The sequence below is a fragment of the Podarcis muralis genome, chromosome 3 (assembly GCF_964188315.1).
Source record: "Podarcis muralis chromosome 3, rPodMur119.hap1.1, whole genome shotgun sequence".
Taxonomy (NCBI): domain Eukaryota; kingdom Metazoa; phylum Chordata; class Lepidosauria; order Squamata; family Lacertidae; genus Podarcis; species Podarcis muralis.
Window position 1 is genome coordinate 110975827 of NC_135657.1, and position 18424 is coordinate 110994250.

General features: G+C 41.5%; 1 protein-coding gene across 6 annotated transcripts in view; it reads left to right on the forward strand.

Moving 5' to 3' along the window:
• Positions 1 to 18424, forward strand: part of GPCPD1 (glycerophosphocholine phosphodiesterase 1) — a 60663-nt gene that overhangs the window by 23399 nt on the left and 18840 nt on the right. For 4 of the 6 annotated variants that reach the window (XM_028722191.2, XM_028722186.2, XM_028722193.2 and 1 more), the window contains exons 2-7: positions 5798 to 5878; positions 7489 to 7585; positions 8762 to 8846; positions 14447 to 14522; positions 17007 to 17045; positions 17929 to 18052. In XM_028722191.2, coding sequence (XP_028578024.2) covers positions 5830 to 5878; positions 7489 to 7585; positions 8762 to 8846; positions 14447 to 14522; positions 17007 to 17045; positions 17929 to 18052 — 470 coding nt within the window. In that variant the 5' untranslated portion in view covers positions 5798 to 5829. Of the gene's footprint in view, positions 1 to 981; positions 1070 to 2402; positions 2428 to 5797; positions 5879 to 7488; positions 7586 to 8761; positions 8847 to 14446; positions 14523 to 17006; positions 17046 to 17928; positions 18053 to 18424 lie in introns of those variants that run through there. The other 2 variants (XM_028722188.2, XM_028722189.2) reach the window with 2 other exon arrangements.

An 18424-nucleotide genomic window follows, 5' to 3' on the forward strand; every position in this document is an offset into this window, starting at 1 on the left:
AGGGACAATAGGCAGCTTCCTCCCTCTGAGCCTGAAACAACCATCTTAACTCAGGGCTTATCCATAATTCCCAGCTTTGCCATGGAGAGGATGGAAACTGAGCGTGGAACTTTCTGTATGTGCTGCTGTTGCTGAGATATTTGCCCCCACCACAAGCTCAGCAAAATGGTTATTTTTGTAATGTTACATTTTCCTCTTGATTCCTCAAGGAGGTCAGGGTGCTGACTCCCTCACCTTTTATCTTTACAAGGGCCTTGGGAATTGAGTCAGGTTGAGAGATGGTGGCTGGGTCCAAGGTGACTTGTGCAGTGAGCGTTGTGGTGGGGATGGTGGTGGATTTGAACCCGTTTCCCCCTTGCCAGTCACTGTTGAGTAGTTCCTCTTCATTGGGCCCAAGGAACTTCCATAATTCCAGTTATGCAAGATGGGACCTGGCTTAAGTTGTTTACTGAATGTGCCCATCTTCCCTTTTCTCTCTGTAGGATGACCAAGATGCAAAGGAAGACAGCAGTACCTCCGCAGTTTTAACAGTTGTGTGTAGATGAGGCAACTTCAGCAGGTGCAACTTCCTGTGCAGAGAGAGGAAATGTGCACCTGTTGAAAGCATCTCTACTACATGACAATCAGAGGTGCAAAGTTCTTTCCTTCTTACCATCTGGCAATTCTTACTTTAAAAAAAGAGGATAAACAGGAAAATGATGCCATTGGTGCGACTAACCAAAGAGAGCCAGTGTTGTGTAGTACACTAGACTTCAGCAGAAGCAGGAGAGTGCAGTTCTACTTGTTAAAAGTTCAACAAGAGAAGCATATTCTGTATTGGGCAGGGAAAAGTGAACCCCTCTTACAGTTTTGCTTTATTTAATTATAAAGGTATTTCTGTTCTGCCATATCAGAAAATATCAGGGGCAGTTCTATAACAATAGAACATAAACAGAGACAGAGAATAAAGTGACCCTTCCTTCCCACTTACAATCCCTGCAGGTTTATAAAGATCTTATTTCTCTCTGTGGTTTGCGGAGGTGGGAGAGGAATCTAACCTGTGTTTGAGCTGTACTTCTTCAGACTGCAGGTGGGAATTCACATGACTGAATACTTTCCCATATCTAAATAATTTACTGCATATATATTTATATTACAGGCTTCAGGTTACAGACTCTGCTAACCCAGAAATAGTACCTCGGGTTAAGAACTTTGCTTCAGGATGAGAACAGAAATCGTGCTCCGGTGGCGCGGCAGCAGCGGGAGGCCCCATTAGCTAAAGTGGTGCTTCAGGTTAAGAACAGTTTCAGGTTAAGAACAGACCTCCGGAACGAATTAAGTACTTAACCCGAGGTACCACTGTATTTATATTTATTCTGGCATGTGAGGAAGAAGGCTAGGTTAGCAACCTTCTCCCTGACATTACAACTTTGTGGGGAAAGAATTGTTTTGGTATGTGAGTTCACGTGAGTTCCCACCAGCAATGTGAAATTGCACAGCCTTGGCACAGATTGGCCACTGCAGTGAAACCGCTAGTCTCTCCCTCTTCTTCCTCCTCAGTGGTTTTGGCGGTGTTACGCAATAGTCCCTTTTTATTCCACCTCTCTCGAGTTATATGGGACAGGTAGTTTCATAATGCTCCTGGTTAATCCAGAGAGTGGTCTGTCTTGCAGAGGAGGGAAAGAAAAGAGGTCTAAGTACTGGTTTGGCTTCTGTGTCCTTGTCTGCCTCTTTGGAGCAGAGTATGTGGGAAAGATGCCAGATCCTCCTAAGAAGCTGTCATGGAGCTGGGGAGAAGCCAGCCAGAGAGAAGGGCGTTAGTGAAAGGTTTTTAATTATTGTCTTTGCTATTGGTCATAGACACACAGACTGGGGTGGCAGGAGGCAAAGAAATGTGTTAAAGGTCTTTCTACGTTATGTAATGTATGTTACGATAGAAAAGCTGGTGCCAGCTGATATGGAGCAGCTGTCTAGGGAGGAATGTGACTGTATTAAATAACATTAAGCTAGCTGCAGCATGGATGACAGACGCTTTTGAGCCTTATATATAGACCATGTATTTCTTGTATAAAAAGTACCAGATAGACTTGAGTAACATAGCACGGGGTGACTTAAAGCTTCTAATATGTGTCCGTTGACCTCATCTTGTAATTCTCTGACAAATTTGTTATCAACCAGTGTATCTCTTCTCCAAAGCAAATGAAATACTTGCAGTGCAATAATAAAAAAGCATGCTAGGCAGTAATTGTGTTGAAGTACATTGTGATGCAAGTTATTTATGTTTTAGATCCAAATGTACCACTTATGGTAGCAATTAAAGAACTGTACTCTTCCACCTTTACTATTATGTAGCATAGGCAAAGGGGCTCTCTGGACCCCTCTCCTGTGATGTGAGGAGAAATTTTGCCAGGACCCTCCCCTTCTTAAACATCTCAACCATTCTGCTCTGTAAGTATGTTGGCATGGCAAATAATAGAGAGGTACTGAGGTACCTAAAGGAAAGTCTTTGTACCTACCTAAAGCATCAGCAACTCACACTGGGGAAAGAGAAGTGTCAGTATGGAGTCTATATTGCACATTTCAAAATATGGTTTCTATTAAAAAGTTGCTGACCAGGGTGTTAAAGCAGTAAGGTGGTTTAATCCTAAATACACTTAGGGCTTTCTAACCTGAGGACTAATATCTGAAGCAGATTTGGGTTATTTGGGAAGGTGGTGGTGGAGAGGAAGGTGAAGTCTCATTGATGAGTAGAGGTCTGTTCTGCTCATATGCCACTGGATTTCACCCTTCGTTAATACTTTTCTGGCTTAAGATCTCATACTAAGTATGTATTCCTCAAAGCATATCACTTTTGTTGCTGTTGTAGAATACAATTCAGCACCTCAATTTTATAGGGCTATATCTGAAAGAAACAGAAATGCTTCATTTCAGTTTATCAGTAGCATTCTGCGTTGGTACCATGCAATTCTCCCTCCTGAACTTGAGTAGGCTGGGATGCTGCAATGCAGCATCAGAACCATAAATACTATGGTTGATTTATTTCTCTGTGTGAAGAAGTTGTCTTGTCAACACTTTGGGCTATCAGCTGAGAAATAACTTGGATGCTGCTGTTACAAATCCTGCAGAGCACACAGATCCTTTGACCGACGTCATGGAAATTATGCAGTTCCACCGATGGATATTAGTTCTACTTTAAGGAAAATGGGTAGTAGTCAGTGCAGTCCTACTCCGAGTAGATCCATTGAAATCAATGGTCATGGATAACTTGAGTTCATTACTGTAATTTCATTGGGTTTATTCTTACTAGGTCTACAACCTAATGTTAAGACACAGCTGCATTTAAAAAAAAATGCAAGAGACATCATTTTAATTTATTTCACCCCTCCTCCTTATTGCACAAAGCCAGTTCTGCATTTTGGTATGTTTCTGCTCAAAACGGAACTGCTGAGCACAGTAGCTTGTAATTGTATGGGCATTTTAGAACCGTGGGGAGTGGGTGTGTGCGCTGCCATTCTTTCACTTTTTGTTTTTAAGCTTCATGTTTTGTTTTTAAGAAAATGTCAGCCACTCAGACGTTTTCTCCTCGAGATCAAGTTATAAAACATTTTAATAAGAATGGAAAGTGATGTTTTGAAGTCTCCCCAGGCCCAGCTGCTTCTTCCTTTCTCTTCATCAGAAAAAGCAGCTTTGGCTTCTCCTTTCCTTAATACCGGTAACTCTCACTAGAGACTCCTGCCACTGTTCCCTGCTACACAAAGTTTGTGTGGATGGCTGTAGTGCAGCTTGTTTGATGTCCAGAGAGAGCACATGATCTGAAAGAATATCACTTCTTCAGAATGATGCCAAAGACAGTGTGACTGCAGAATGAATCTCCATGCATCTCCGCAGATCATGCAAATAAAGCCAGGAAAGCACCCTCCTTGCTTTCACTGCAGGGTTTCATAGTCCTGATACTTACAGCAAAGTACCAAAACAAACAAACAAAAAATTTGCTGACTCCGATAAATAGCAACCCGCAGAAAAATTGTAAACATATGTAGATGTGTAGTTTGACCGCTTTGGTGCTTGAACTACAAACTCAACCTAGCTTATCTCACACGGCTGTTGTGGTGATAAAAGTAAGAAGGGGAAGGCAATCAACACAGTCTGGAGCTCCTGAGAGGGAAATTGAGATACAAATATACAAAACATATATGCACTCAAAACATATTGCCTGCCTTGATTTTAAAGAATATTTGCATTAAAATACATGGGAAATTTAACTGCAAGGTAAATTGTTTTATGGATGTAGTTGCTGATTCTTTTTGCGTTATATATATATTTGTTTTGTGGTGACTGTATAAATAACAGCTCAGTGATGACAAGCAGGCCAGTAGTGGTTGCCTGGGTGACATGGAAAATCGGCGGGGCGCTATAATATATATATTTTCTCATTAGAAGGAAACATCTTTTATTTCAAGGGAGGTAAAGGTAAAAGGACCCCTGACCATTAGGTCCAGTCGTGGCCAACTCTGGGGTTGCGGCGCTCATCTCGCTTTATTGGCCGAGGGAGCCGGCGTACAGCTTCCGGGTCATGTGGCCAGCATGACTAAGCTGCTTCTGGCGAACCAGAGCAGTGCACGGAAACGCTGTTTATCTTCCCGCCGGAGCAGCACCTATTTATCTACTTGCACTTTGACATGCTTTCGAACTGCTAGGTTGGCAGGTGCTGGGACTGAGCAACGGGAGCTCACCCCGTCACGGGGATTCAAACCGCCAACCTTCTGATCAGCAAGTCCTAGGCTCTGTGGTTTAACCCACAGCGCCACCCGCATCCCATTTCAAGGGAGGTACTTCTGAGTAAAACATACCAAAACCAGCCAGTTGTGTTTTATACACTCCTAAGAGTAAATAAAGTAATGTTTGCTTCAGGAAAGTGTTTTAACAAACATACCCCAGTACCTTCCTGCATCCAGCTTCTCCTGCTTTTTCTGTTGCTCTTTGGTGGGGATGGTCCACATTCCTTCCTCTGATGGCTTAGCAACAGTGATCAAGTGTCCTTAGCAACGGTGCTGCCTGTTGAGTTGCAGAAGCATTAGAGCTGCCTTCGTGTTTTGCTCTCTAACTTCCTTCAGAAATGTCCAACTGAGTAATTTTTAAGGGGGGGGAAAGAAAATTTAGAATCTGGGGCCTCTGCTGGTCTTGTCCCCCCCAAATCTGACCTCTTCTACCCATCTGTCAGCAGGCCCTGCTCAGTACTGCCTCATTTCCAGCTCCTAATCTCTGGAAATTCTGATTCAGGGTCAGAATTGTCCCCAGACATGGGTGAGAATGAACAAACTGAAATTTAATCCACACATGGCAGGTTTCTGTTGATTGTAAGCAACCTTACAAATATTTGTATTCTTTAAACTCGGGATATAAATCAGGGGGGGAAACTGAGGCCTGGGGACCAAATGTGGCCCTTTAAGCCTCTCTGCCGGCTCTCATAATTTTCCTCAGGCCATACCCCTCACTGGCCTTTCTTCACACCTTGAATGCTTTTGCATGGCTTGAATGTGTCCCTGAACTCTGATAATTCCTCTTGGTTGTCCGCATGGAAGATAGAGAAGGATGTGTGAGTGTGTGTGGAAACTAGCCTACTGTGCAAAGGTAAAATTTGCATTCTCTGCTCACATTTGCCTCTGGCCCCACCCTCTCCTGACATGTGGCCCTTGGAAGATTCTCCAGAAGGGAATGCGGTATAACTGGATTTTTTTTAAAAAAGGTATAATATTGAGATGTATACAGAAATGACCTGCTCCTAAACTAGTGCTTTTTTTGCCCCCTTTTTCAATAGGGTACAGCAGCCGTTGAACATCATTCACAAGCATGTCACCTTGCCGCATTACCTTTGAAGTAAGAGGAATACCACCACCAGGTACAAAACACTTGTAATAAGCTTTGGCTTTCTGACATGCAAGCATATGCGCATGCATGCTCATGTCCCTTGTAAACTTTGGCACCATTGTTTTTTTTCCAACCCACTTGTATTCTCTTCCTCTTTAGATATATTTTTTTTTAAATAAAATTGAGTACCCTTCATACTTGGTCCTCTTCCCACAGCTTCCTATGTCCGTGTCTGCCCTCTTTCGACCTCTCTTTATATCTCCACCCTCCACTGCTGAGCTCTGCCAACAAAGCTGCATTGATCTCATAACAACTGTACTGTCCAAGTCACCTACTTGATCCTTTCCCCTTGCCAGGTGACATGTTCAGAAATATTACATAATGGCCCAAGCTCACCAGGCAGCAGACAAGTTATTGGTGTCTCAGATAACAGTCAATCGACTGTTTTTAGCTTAGTACACATGACTTGTATAAATGCTTACAAGACTTATTTAATGTAAGAATGTGTTGCACAAATGTTCCTACAAGGCTGACCAGCAGCTCGTACACAGCTTTGGGATATCATTTCACCTCTCCCCCCCCCCGCTCCCCTCCCCGGTGGATCCATATAGTGTTATGTGTGTATCGAGTAGTGCTGGGAATGGTATTTCACTGCAGTGAAGAAATGCTTAGGTTGCCACTTTCCAGGCTCACAGTACGTACAAATTATCTGTTTCCTTTTCTTCAATCCTCGCTTTGTTACTGCAGAACAGCCTGCTTTAGTGAACTAATTGTAACTAATTAGCAACCCCCCTCCCAAATAAGCGTTTAAAGGTTATCTGCTAACAAATTGAAACATGGGCAGGGTCTGTTCCCAGAGGGCTTTAGCACCCCTTGCTGGGCTTTCTGAGTGAGAGAAAGACTAAGAGCTGAATGCAAAAAAGTACCGTATTTTCTGCTCTATAAGATGCACCAGACCACAAGACGCACCTAGTTTTTGGAGGAGGAAAACAAGAAAAAATATATTCTGAATCTCAGAAGCCAGAACAGCAAGAGGGATCACTGCGCAGTGAAAGCAGCAATCCCTCTTGCTGTTCTGGCTTCTGGGATAGCTGCGCAGCCTGCATTCGCTCCATAAGACACACACACATTTCCCCTTACTTTTTAGTAGGGAAAAAGTGAGTTTTATAGAGCAAAAAATACGGTAATTATGTGAATGGAACAACTTCCATTTGTACAACAGAGCTATCCCTCACTCTTCTGCTGCCCATGTCCCCTCAAATCTCTTCCGGGGGATTAGAACAACCTCTGGAGCAGATGGGGGGGGGGACATGGCAGGAGGAGAGTGAGCAGAAGTTCCACCCATGCAGTAACTTCATGAGATGCAAGTCTTAGAGATTCCCTCCCCTTAGGTCTGCCTTTTATGTGTGCTTGGACAAGCACATAAATTCCTCCTCCTGCTTGTTTAGTTCTATGATTTTCAGATAGCGTTTTGAATATTCTTAAAAGAAAAGCAGTTCAGAAGTTGAATAATTTTGAGTCTGCGCCTGTTCTTAGTGTGGGCCTGATATGTTACATAATATTGGCAAAAGTGTATTGTGAAAACTCTTAAATGTTCAGAAGCATTATTGTTTGCTTTCTGGTATATATTTCTTTTTCTAGGAGAAGTTTTGGCAATATGTGGCAGTTGCAATTCTCTGGGATGTTGGGATCCCCAATCCGCAGTAATCCTACAGCCAGAGGAGGAGGCTGGTGATGTGTAAGTTTCTTTCAGTAGCACGTTTTGAAATTCACAACCATGCGTGCAGGCTGGCTTGACACCAATTATACAGTTCAAGTGCTACTTCTTGTTCTTTACCTCAACTTCTGAGCACCTCATTCTAGAAGACAAATGACACTTGAGGTGGATTATCCCTTCTGGCTTGGTATGTACTTCAACCCTGCTTAAGCACTTGAATTGCTCACATTTGTTTCAAGCGTGCCTGTAAAAAAGTACAGTGGTGCCCCGCAAGACGAATGCCTCGCAAGACGAAAAACCCGCTAGACGAAAGGGTTTTCCGTTTTTGAGTTGCTTCGCAAGACGATTTTCCCTATGGGCTTGCTTCGCAAGACGAAAACGTCTTGCGAGTCTTGCGATTTTTTCCCCGCTTCCCCCCCTTTTTCTAAGACGCTAATAGCCTTTTAGCCGCTAAGCCGCTAATAGTGCTAATCCGCTAATCCGCTAATAGGGTTGCTTCGCAAGACGAAAAAACCGCTAGACGAAGAGACTCGCGGAACGGATTAATTTCGTCTTGCGAGGCACCACTGTACTTTCACCCACGTAACACATTCAACTACAGTGTCCATCACCCCAGTAGCATGGCCACTGGTCAATGATAATGAGGGGTGTAGTCCAACAATATATGGAGTGCCCTTTGGCTACCCCTGCATACCTTCATCAAATGTTACCTTTCCCCCAGCCCCTTCCAGTGTGATTCAGAAAGCTACACAGTGAGTTCTTTGCATGCAGTAGACATCTTGTTCCTTTTCTTTACCCCAGCAGTTTCCTCTTGCCTCATGAGAAGAGACAAAACTGATGTAGCTTTAAGGCCCTTAAGTTCAGTTTTTTAATACTATCATAGCGGTGGTTGCACTTAGGCGGGGGAAAATCCCCGGTGTCTGCTTTTCTCAAATATAACTGAGAACTCAGCCCTTATTGGATCACTGCGCTATGAATGAGCACCACTCATTTTCCACGTGGAGTTAATTGCATGGGTGCTTTTAAAAGACATAGTGTCACAGCAGAAATGGCCCTTTGAAACAACATGGAAGAAAACGTCAGACACCTTGTATTCCGAGGGGTGCGTGCACACACAGGGATTTTTAAAGTAAGTGTCATTGTTGTACAGCCATCCTATATCTTTTCTAAAATGTTTTCAAAAACACTTTTCTGCAGTCTGCTATGGAGAACTACAGTTCCACTTCCTAGGGGAGATGATATTGAATATCGATACTTTCAGGGGACCTTTTTAGAACCCCAGGTACGTATGCCTAAATAAGCACCAATATAACTTGTTGACTAACTCTTAGGATAAGTTCCCAGTGGTATGGCATTTGGAAATAGCCCACAGTATAGTCGGCTGTTGGATTCATTTTGAATTCAATTCTCCTGTTTTTAACTTCAGTAAAAGCTTCCTACCCAGAAAGCAGTTGTGTATGAGACCTTGAATTCTGTGTGGAGAGTGTGCCTGCATATAACCATCTGCACAGTATTTGCAAACCACAAATCACTGCTTCCCAGCTTGCGTGCTGATCAAAATACTTACGTAAACTGATGCATGCTGTGATCTGCAAATCTCATGCTTTTCCTACCCAAGTGCTTTCTATGTAAGAAAGATGTAGAACGTGAAGCATATCAAGCTTAACTGGTGCATTCCAAAAAAATTCTTGTTGCCTGTAACTTGTACCGTATTTTTTGCTCTATAAGACTCACTTTTTCCCTCCTAAAAAGTAAGGGGAAATGTGTGTGTGTCTTATGGAGTGAATGCAGGCTGCGCAGCTATCCCAGAAGCCAGAACAGTGAGAGGGATTGCTGCTCTCACTGCGCAGCGATCCCTCTTGCTGTTCTGGCTTCTGAGATTCAGAATATTTTTTTCTTGTTTTCCTCCTCCAAAAACTAGGTGCGTCTTGTGGTCTGGTGCGTCTTATAGAGCGAAAAATACGGTATTTAAAGAGTTCTAAACATAGCACAAGCATTTAACATACTAGCAACATAAGTCCAGCAGTAGAAAGTAGCTAGATTTTGCCTTAGTAGTTTTGCAGCACACAGTAGAAATCGGTGAAGGCTTGTGGACTCATAAGCCAGAACCATTGCCGAAGTTAGATTTTATCCCTTTCTGCCCACACCCTTTTAAATATTGTCAAATGTCTAAACGTAGTGGGTTTTTTTTTTTAAAGAAAAAAAAATCTGAAGTAACTCAAGTTCCCTTGTAATACATGCAAACTTCACAGAACGTATTTGGTGAGTTTGTTTCCTTTTAAGTAGGTGCTCTGTATTGTGCACTCTGTAAGTTCCGTGTGACGCAGAGTCTTCTGTGGTAAGTATGAATTTTATGGAATAGCAGAGTAGAGACATATGGAAAGAGCCCATATTGATGGACACTGTGAGCCTCGATATTGGCAAAAGCGTGCATTTTTACTGCGGGGTGGCTATTCTAGCATAAAGAATGTATTGTTCCCATGTGAGGATATAATACAGTGAAGCTGAAAGCAGGAGCCATACTAAGAACACAAAGTAGAATGTGGCGACTGACTGTAACATAAGTAAACGTAACATTAAATGCTCCTGTGTATTGAATTAATAATCTGTGCTTTCATTAAATGGCTCTTCCTGTTGCATTTTTTCCATTTCTAGTCATTTCACTTAGCCCTGATTGGTTTTAATGACTGGAATGTATTGTAGTCCTTATTATTATTATTATTTGTTCAATTTATATACTTCCCTTTATCCAAAGATCCCTGGGCAGTGTTCAACATTAAAAATACATTGCAAAACATTCACATTTTATTATAAGAAACTGCCTACAATTAGACTAAGGCTGATATAAGAGCCAAATGAAGGGGTTTTTATACACAGAAATGTGTCAAGTGTCATGAACCAGGAAATAAAACAGACTTTCTAGTTGCAGTCTTAATGCTTATAGGGCAAGTTAACAGGTTCACTATTTTTTACATAAACTTTTAAACACAAGGGTGATAAATCTCTGATTTTACCATGATGTTGTGACTAACACCTTAGAAGGTGAATCACAAATTTGTTATTGATAGTGCATTTAGAACACTAAATATATGTTAACGATTTCTTAGACCATGACCAAAAATACCTGTCAAGATTGAATATGTAAACCTAAACTTAGGCCTGGTTCATAATTTGAGTAGTCCAAGTGGCATTTTTCTGCTAAGGTGTAATGTATGACTCCATCTTACTTTCAAATATATGAGATAATTGGCATGATACTTCTTTAAATATTATTACTAAGGAGACTGACTTGTTTTCTGTTACTGCTGTTAAACTCTTCATTTAGTTGTCTTGGACTAATTTGAATCAGGGCAGATGACAGCTATGTAGTCAGTTGTTATTATTGGGAACAGTTACAGTTCCCTAACTTCCCAGTTGTAAAAATAGTTCACATTGCTTAGATGCTTGCGGAAGCTTGGTTGGGCAGAAAGCTATGAAGATGATTTCTTGAATCTAGAGCATTATTCGTTAGCTTTGTTCCCCAACTCCCTTAGTCCCTCACTATTGGCTAAACCGATGGGATTATGGGAGGTTTAGTCCAACAACATTGGGGGACACATGAGTGATCTATAGTAGCTTGACTGACAGCAGTTCACTCTCATCGGCCCCCCCTCCTTTGCTTTAGAAATAAAATTACACTAAGAGACCATGGGCAGAGTACAAATAGCTGGCACCTTCTTGGCTCTCTAGGAAGCCCTTTTCCTTTTTATATGACGCTTTCCTTAGAAACATTAAGCAAATATTTTTCTATACCCCATCCCATACTTCTGTTGTATTATCTTGATTTATTTGTGCTTGCGGGAAGGGAGATCCTTACGCTTTCTTAGAAAATTACCTGCTCACTCAAAAGTTAACTTTCTGTTGTTAATCATCTGTTTCTAGAAGTGTCTTAAAAAACCCCACCCACCCACTCTGCTAGCAGCCATAGATACTGGCTAGAAAAGATAAGTCTATCCAGTATGAAACTGCTTGTACAACTTTTTTCAAATTTCATTTGGGGTGCATATGCCATCCCTTCTGATTTAGCTACTGAATAGCACAGTGTCCACAAAAGATAATACTGCCTTATAAGTTAAAAGCATATTGCTTTTTCAGATGATTTATTTTATTTGGTGTGTGTTGTATGACCATAGATCCAGTTGTACAAACATTTAATTTAATAAACTACATGGGCTTAATGGCTCAAAGACGCAAACTAATCTCCCTGTGGAACGCCCTCCCATCAGATGTCAAGGAGATAAATAACTATACAACTTTTAGAAGACATCTGAAGCCAGCCCTGTATTGGGAAGTTTTTTAAGTCTGATGTTTTATTTATATGCATTGGAAACCACCCGGAGTGGGTGGGGTATAATAAAATAATAATACTAATAATTGTTATATTTTGAACTTGTAAAACCTCAGCAGATGTTGTATGGATGACTGTGTTGTTCCCAGTGTCTGAAGTGAGAACAAATGGTCTTGGGTCTTTGTGAATTATGCTGTGCTTTTGATTTTAAAATATATGATTCTTAAATAGATTTTTAATCTAAAAATAGGAGGGTCAGCTCTACAGCTGAATAATGGCAATAACTGTAGGCGGAAGCACAATTCTTTGCTTTGTACTTGGAAGGAAGGGCAGAATCCAGTGTTGTGTGAATGGACTTCCACTTGTGTAATGGGATTTCATCTTCCTCTCCTCCCCCTGCAGTCCCCTTCACACCCTCAGGATCGGCTCTGGAGGGCTTGGGAATCCTCTAAAGCAGATATTGGGAGTATTTGGGACTGCAGGAGGATGGAGAGTCATTAAAAAGCGTATGTCTGCTTCCATGTGAACAGCATTAGATACAACCCTTTGTCTCACTATGTTTAGTGGGGCTTATTCCCTGGAAAATGTGTTTAGAATTGCAGTCTTAGGTTCTTAAATAAATGTTTGCTAATTCAAGTAGATTCTTTAGGAGTACTGTATTCTGTGAATGCATACACTTTGATGGGAAGAAGAAAGAGTTCTCAAAACTTAGTAATGTGTACAACTTGTTTACAGTCTATCTGGATTCTGGGCAGTTCCTATTTTTAGGATGTGTTGAGACATAGACATCTCAAGAAGTTTCATTACTATTTTCAGGGGGACATGGGGCTCATTTTTGATGCCAGCTAAGAAGTTGCATCATGTGAAAACAAGCACGCTGTGATTGGCTTCTGATGCCACACTTATCCATCCTGTGGGTTACTTTTTGTCAGTGGTGGGGAGCCCTCAGGCTGTGGGCCTAATCAGGCCCGCCAGTCCTCCCCATTTGGCTCACAAGGCCATTTTGTCCAAACCGTGCCCACCTGTACTACATCATAGATTTGGGGGGGGGGGCTGGTAAAGACATGGCTCAGTCAAAAGGGGGTTTGCAGACACCCCCAATCAGCTGCAAACCAGGCTTTATAAGACCCAAAGATCAGCTAAGAACCCTCAAAATGGCAAATTTTGAGCACCCAACTCCTAAATAGAAATTTCGGCTGATCAGGCTGAAAGAGACACATTAATGATTCTTTTTTCCTTCCTAGCCTTCTGCTTTGTTCATTTCTGAGTCAGTGGCGTAGCGTGGGGGGTGCAGGGGGGGCCGGGCGCAACATCTGGGGTTAGGGCAAATCCACAGGTTAGGGGGCGCAAATCCACGGCTTAGGGGGCGCAAATCCACGGCTTAGGGGGCGCAAATTACTTGCCTTGCCCCGGGTGCTGACAACCCACGCTACGCCACTGTTCTGAGTTATACACATTCTCTATCCCCTTAACCAAAAATATACAAAAAAACACACAACAACCCAGGAATATGTGTGTGTGTTTAAGGAACTTTATTATTGGCATTCATTTTGAAATTCAGGCCTCTTGTTTTCACTGTGCTCAAAGCAATGGGTTGGATCCAAATAGCTGCTGATGCTCTTCCTCAGACAATTGCACAGGAGTTCATACAGGGCTGTACTACATGGGTTATGATGGAGTTGTTATTCTTGTGAAAACTCTTCTATACAAGCAGGAAATTTTCACATATTTGGCACAGAAGCACAAAGCAGCCCTTCTTTGAACCGAAGACTCCTTCCACATGTGGAAAGGGAGCCTTAGATCCCCATTGTTTCCTATGCTGGTTCAGTGGTGGTAGGGTGTTGTATCTGCATATAAGTGCAGAAGATTTGGGGCTATGGTATGCTGTGCAGGCTTTGTGCTCTGTGTCACACTTGACTTCTGTGTCTGACACACTATAGAAAGCAAGAACAATTAGTTAAGCGCCCAATTTGGTTAGAATGCGTTTGCAATTTTTTGTGACTAGCTATACCCATACGACCGTTCCATAATTGGCCTGTTATGTATGACAATTGCAATTATACTGGAAAACCCTACACTTGTCAGAATTTGTCACCACTTAGGCTAGCTCACATAGCCATCTGGACCTGTGGAGTGGGGTCTGTGCATGGGATTGTATCCACTGGCCTAGATCCTGACCCACATGTTCAGTCTAGCCTCCGAGCAGTACTGACTCATGCAGGCACTGTTCAGAGATTAGGCTGAATGCATAGATGAAGGGGAAATGGGAGGATAGACTAAGGGGCTGCCATTGCAATCCCACCCACCACCACCCCTTCAGTATAAGATGGCGGTGTGATTTGAATGGGGTTTTTTGTCATAGGGTGATGAGATGCGTCTTAATGACATCAATGATTACGGTATACATGGTGTGAATTAAACTTAAAGCTTTGCGCTTCAAAGGTGGTATAAGTAAACTACGCTCACAAAGGATTGTAAATGGCATCACTGGTTAAAAGATAAATAAATCAGGATTTAACGAAAATTATTGCAGACATTTAACTTTTAAATTACAGAAAGCCGGTGGTCCATGCCAAGTCATAATTCACAAGTGGGAGACTCATCTACCACCACGATCAATAACCCCATTAGGTATGGGCATGAACTGCATCTCTTTTGAGGCATATGCATAAGATTACTAATATTTTGCAAAACGGTTTAGTGGAATTGATAATATTTTGTAGGATTAAGACCACTGCTACAAAGGCACCATTTTTAGCACAGCACGAGCATTTAAAGTGTTTGTGAACAAAATAGTGTGGATTTGAAACATAAATTCCATTTGTGCCTTCTTCTTTTTAGGGGTCCACAGATTTTGGCTGTCTGCTAGGGAGGATGAGCTGCCTGTGATTTCACATTGGGCTTTGGAGGTGTGACATGGATGAGCCCCATTCCTCCTCCCAAGGGCTCATAGCAGCTGCTGTGCTGCTCTTTGGAGAGCCTCTGCACTGAGGCTTGCCATGCTCACTAGACAGAGGAGGAATTTGTGAACCCCCAGTGTCTTCATTAAAAGAAGGAGACAGGACATTTTAAAGAAGATTGTTATTGACAATAGTCACTGCGCTTTTAGATTAAGCGCTCATGATTATGTTTTGTTTTGTTCTTTACAGACCATTTCTCTGTGGTGGAAACCATAAATTGACTGTGGCTAACATTAAGTCAGAGTGCCAGTTGTTTTCGTAAGAGAGATTATTTTTGCCTTGGAGGTTTTCTGAAACATTATCATAAGCATATTAATGAATACAATAGGACATAATATAAGTACAGCGGAACCTCGGTTTTCGAGTGTCTCGGAAGCCGAACGTTTCGGTTTTCGAACGCCGAAAACCCGGAAGTAAATGCTTCCGTTTTTGAACGCTTTTTGGAAGTTTAAGGGCTTCCACTGAGTTTTTTTCAATTTTCTCCATTGACTTTGCAGGCTGCCCTTTGTGCCTCCTTTGTCAAACATTTTGGAAGTCGAACAATCTTCTGTTCGACAACTGAGGTTCCACTGTACAGGATAAATAATGTAGATATTTTTTCTGCTCATTTGAGATAAACAGCACAAAAGGCAACATGTGGTCTAAACTAATGTTCTTCCTCCTAAAGGTGGTTCAATAAGGTGATTGTTGTTATATACTATCTTCTCTGGAGCATGTGTATCTGAAAAGATTGCAGTCGGCTGACTTTGTTTCGTTCATTTAAAAAAAAAATTGAATGGAAATGTGCCCACCTAAATAGCATTATAGTCGTACCTTGGTTTTCGAACAGCTTAGTTCTTGAACTTTTTGGCTCCTGAACACCGCAACCCCAAAAGTGACTGTTCCGGTTTGCAACTATTTTTGGAAGCCAAATGTCCAACGGCTTCCAGTTGGCTGCAGGAACTTCCTGCAGCCAATCAGAAGCCACACTTTGGTTTCCGAACGTTTTGGAAGTCAAATGGACTTTGGGAACGGATTCTGCTCAACTTCCAAGGTACGACTGTATTTGAAAGTGAAGTCCATACTCTTAGTTTATGGGCTTCAAAGGAATGAACTTAGGTTTTCCTTCGAAGACTGCAATCCTTTGCATGGTTGCCTAGGAGCAAATCTAACTGAATTTAGGGTGACTTTATTCTGAACAGATGTGCACACAAACCCTTACAGTGCAATCCTATTGGGAGTGCTGCCTTAGGCAACCTAAGACCCAATAACCTCATTAGAGAGAAATTACATTGCTTTGAAAACGTTCTGCCGGTGGCTGTTCTCAATTTTTAACTAAGTAGTCCCTCTGACCTTGAAGGAGAATAGTCACACAAAAGTTTAAGGTCCTCACGGGATTATTCCAAACTGATATTTTTTTTCTGTATGGCCAAAAAAACCCCAACTCTCTTGCTACAGGTGAAAGTTCAGACCTAATATAAATAGCGCCTGAAAATGAACATGGGTAAAACTGAGCTTTTGATATTAGATGGTTACACTTCAGCTTTAAACTCTGAATAATTCTGTTTATTGATGAGTTTATTCCATGTCTAAAGCTTTTCATCTTTTACCTTTCTGTAGCATGGATTGAAGGTGAAACTTTGACTATTGTTTCTAGCAAAGGGAAGAAAATAAGCAATTTTAATTGTAAACTCTGACGATTTATATCTGAACTATTGGTTGCTTAGCAGATAGTTTAATGTCTGTCACATTAGTAACATAGCATTATCTTTCTAGTATAATAGCAATTAGGATTATATATTGTCAAGATAATGCAATATCCTTTTTCCAGTTTACATAGCTCATTTTGAAGTAAGTACTGTACATCATGCTAAGTTTGCCTGGAGATAATGTTAGCAAGAAAACAAAGCTTAGCGGTATCTTGCAGGTTGCAGTAAACTTGCTGCTGCTTTGCCTTTCTTTTTAAATGTTTTGGTTTATAGCAGTTAACGGTGAAGTGCAAAAGTAGAACCATTACTGATAACGTGGTCCTCCACATGCCATCTTGGATCAAAGTCTCATAAAGTTCAATACGACTTACTCCCAAATAAGTATGTGTAGGATTGAGGCTTAAAGTCGCAATAATTTGTAGCCTGTGAATGTGAACTTCTTTCACTGTTTGTTCCTTCATTTTTAGAGGATGTTTCCGTTGATGACGGACACTTCGGAATCGTTGGTAAGAGGCACTGTTTTCGTAGTTTTGTTTTTATGTTGGAGTTTTGTAATCTGCCTTGTGTAGAAAGAGCGCCTTCAAATGTGAATTAAAAGCCATTTAAAATAAATGATAGTAAATTTCCTCTCCCTGGTGCACAACATGTTCAAGGTTGATTTTGGAAACTCAAATGCAATTTGGTGGATTTCCACACAGTAGGAGGGTTTGCCTGGAACACTAAAGCCAATCTGTTTTGAGCACCAAGCAAAGCCTCTGTTATGAGCACTCCTATTTCATTTTGCTAGCAGGAGTCATAAATCAGGTTTCAGTTTTTCTTTTGCTGATTCCTGGCTTGTTATGTACTAACCAAGGATAGTTCTTTAAAATAAACTTTGGCATATTGAACAAGCCTGTTTCATAACTCACAGTTTGAAGTTGACCTGGTTTGAGTTTACTGTATTTTAAGCCACTTTTCCTCTTACAGACACAGTGATTTGCCAGGATTTGATGAAAATCTTACCTGAATCCTAGTTTATTCCTCCTCCTGGCCTGTGGAGGGAGGAGTGGGGAGTGCACAAGCCCTGGGCTTTTGCAGACTTGCTCATGCAGAAAACTCATCCATAGTTTTAGGAGCATGTAAACATAGTGAAAATGTGCATGCCGGCAGACCATTTATTGTTATTAGGGTTATTCCAGTATGTCTGCTTGGGTCTGTGTTGTGTATGCCTCAAATTTTTGTACCCATGCTAGTTTCAACAGCAGCAACTAGCTTGTGATGGCACATCCCTTTTGGGAACTGGGATATCGGGACAGTAGTGCTTTGGTAACAACTTTAAGAAGTCTTTTTGGTGTCATTCTGGAATGTAGCAAAATCATTTTGTAATTATTATTTTTTTCCCTTTGTCAGATGATGTGGAAAGTGTCGATTCCGGTTGGCTGACATGCCAGACAGAAATAAGGCTACGCCTGCATTTTTCTGAAAAGCCTCCTGTATCTATAACTAAGAGAAAATTCAAAAAATCCAGGTTTAGGTATGATCATGCTAATCAAAGTTCTCCATTTGTTATTGAAAGTAAATCCCATCTTTAGCATATGAATACTACTGGATTATCCATCTATGTTGGCATAGTGAAAAAACTGAGTTCCTTTCCCAGTCCATTTTCTAAATTCAGAAACTCCTTTCCCCCTACATAGCTTCTGGCTTAATTGTGGTTATTTCTCAGTCTTTTATAATCAGCATTGAGTTTCTTCACTGCTATTGCTCTTGGGAAAATAAAAATAAAAATCTGTACAGTTTGTAGTACATAATGCAGCCTCCTTTTAGGAATTTCTTCCTTCATCCCACCCCCCAAGAAACTCGAATTACTGGTACACTGGAGTCCTTAAGTAGAAAAATAATGCTG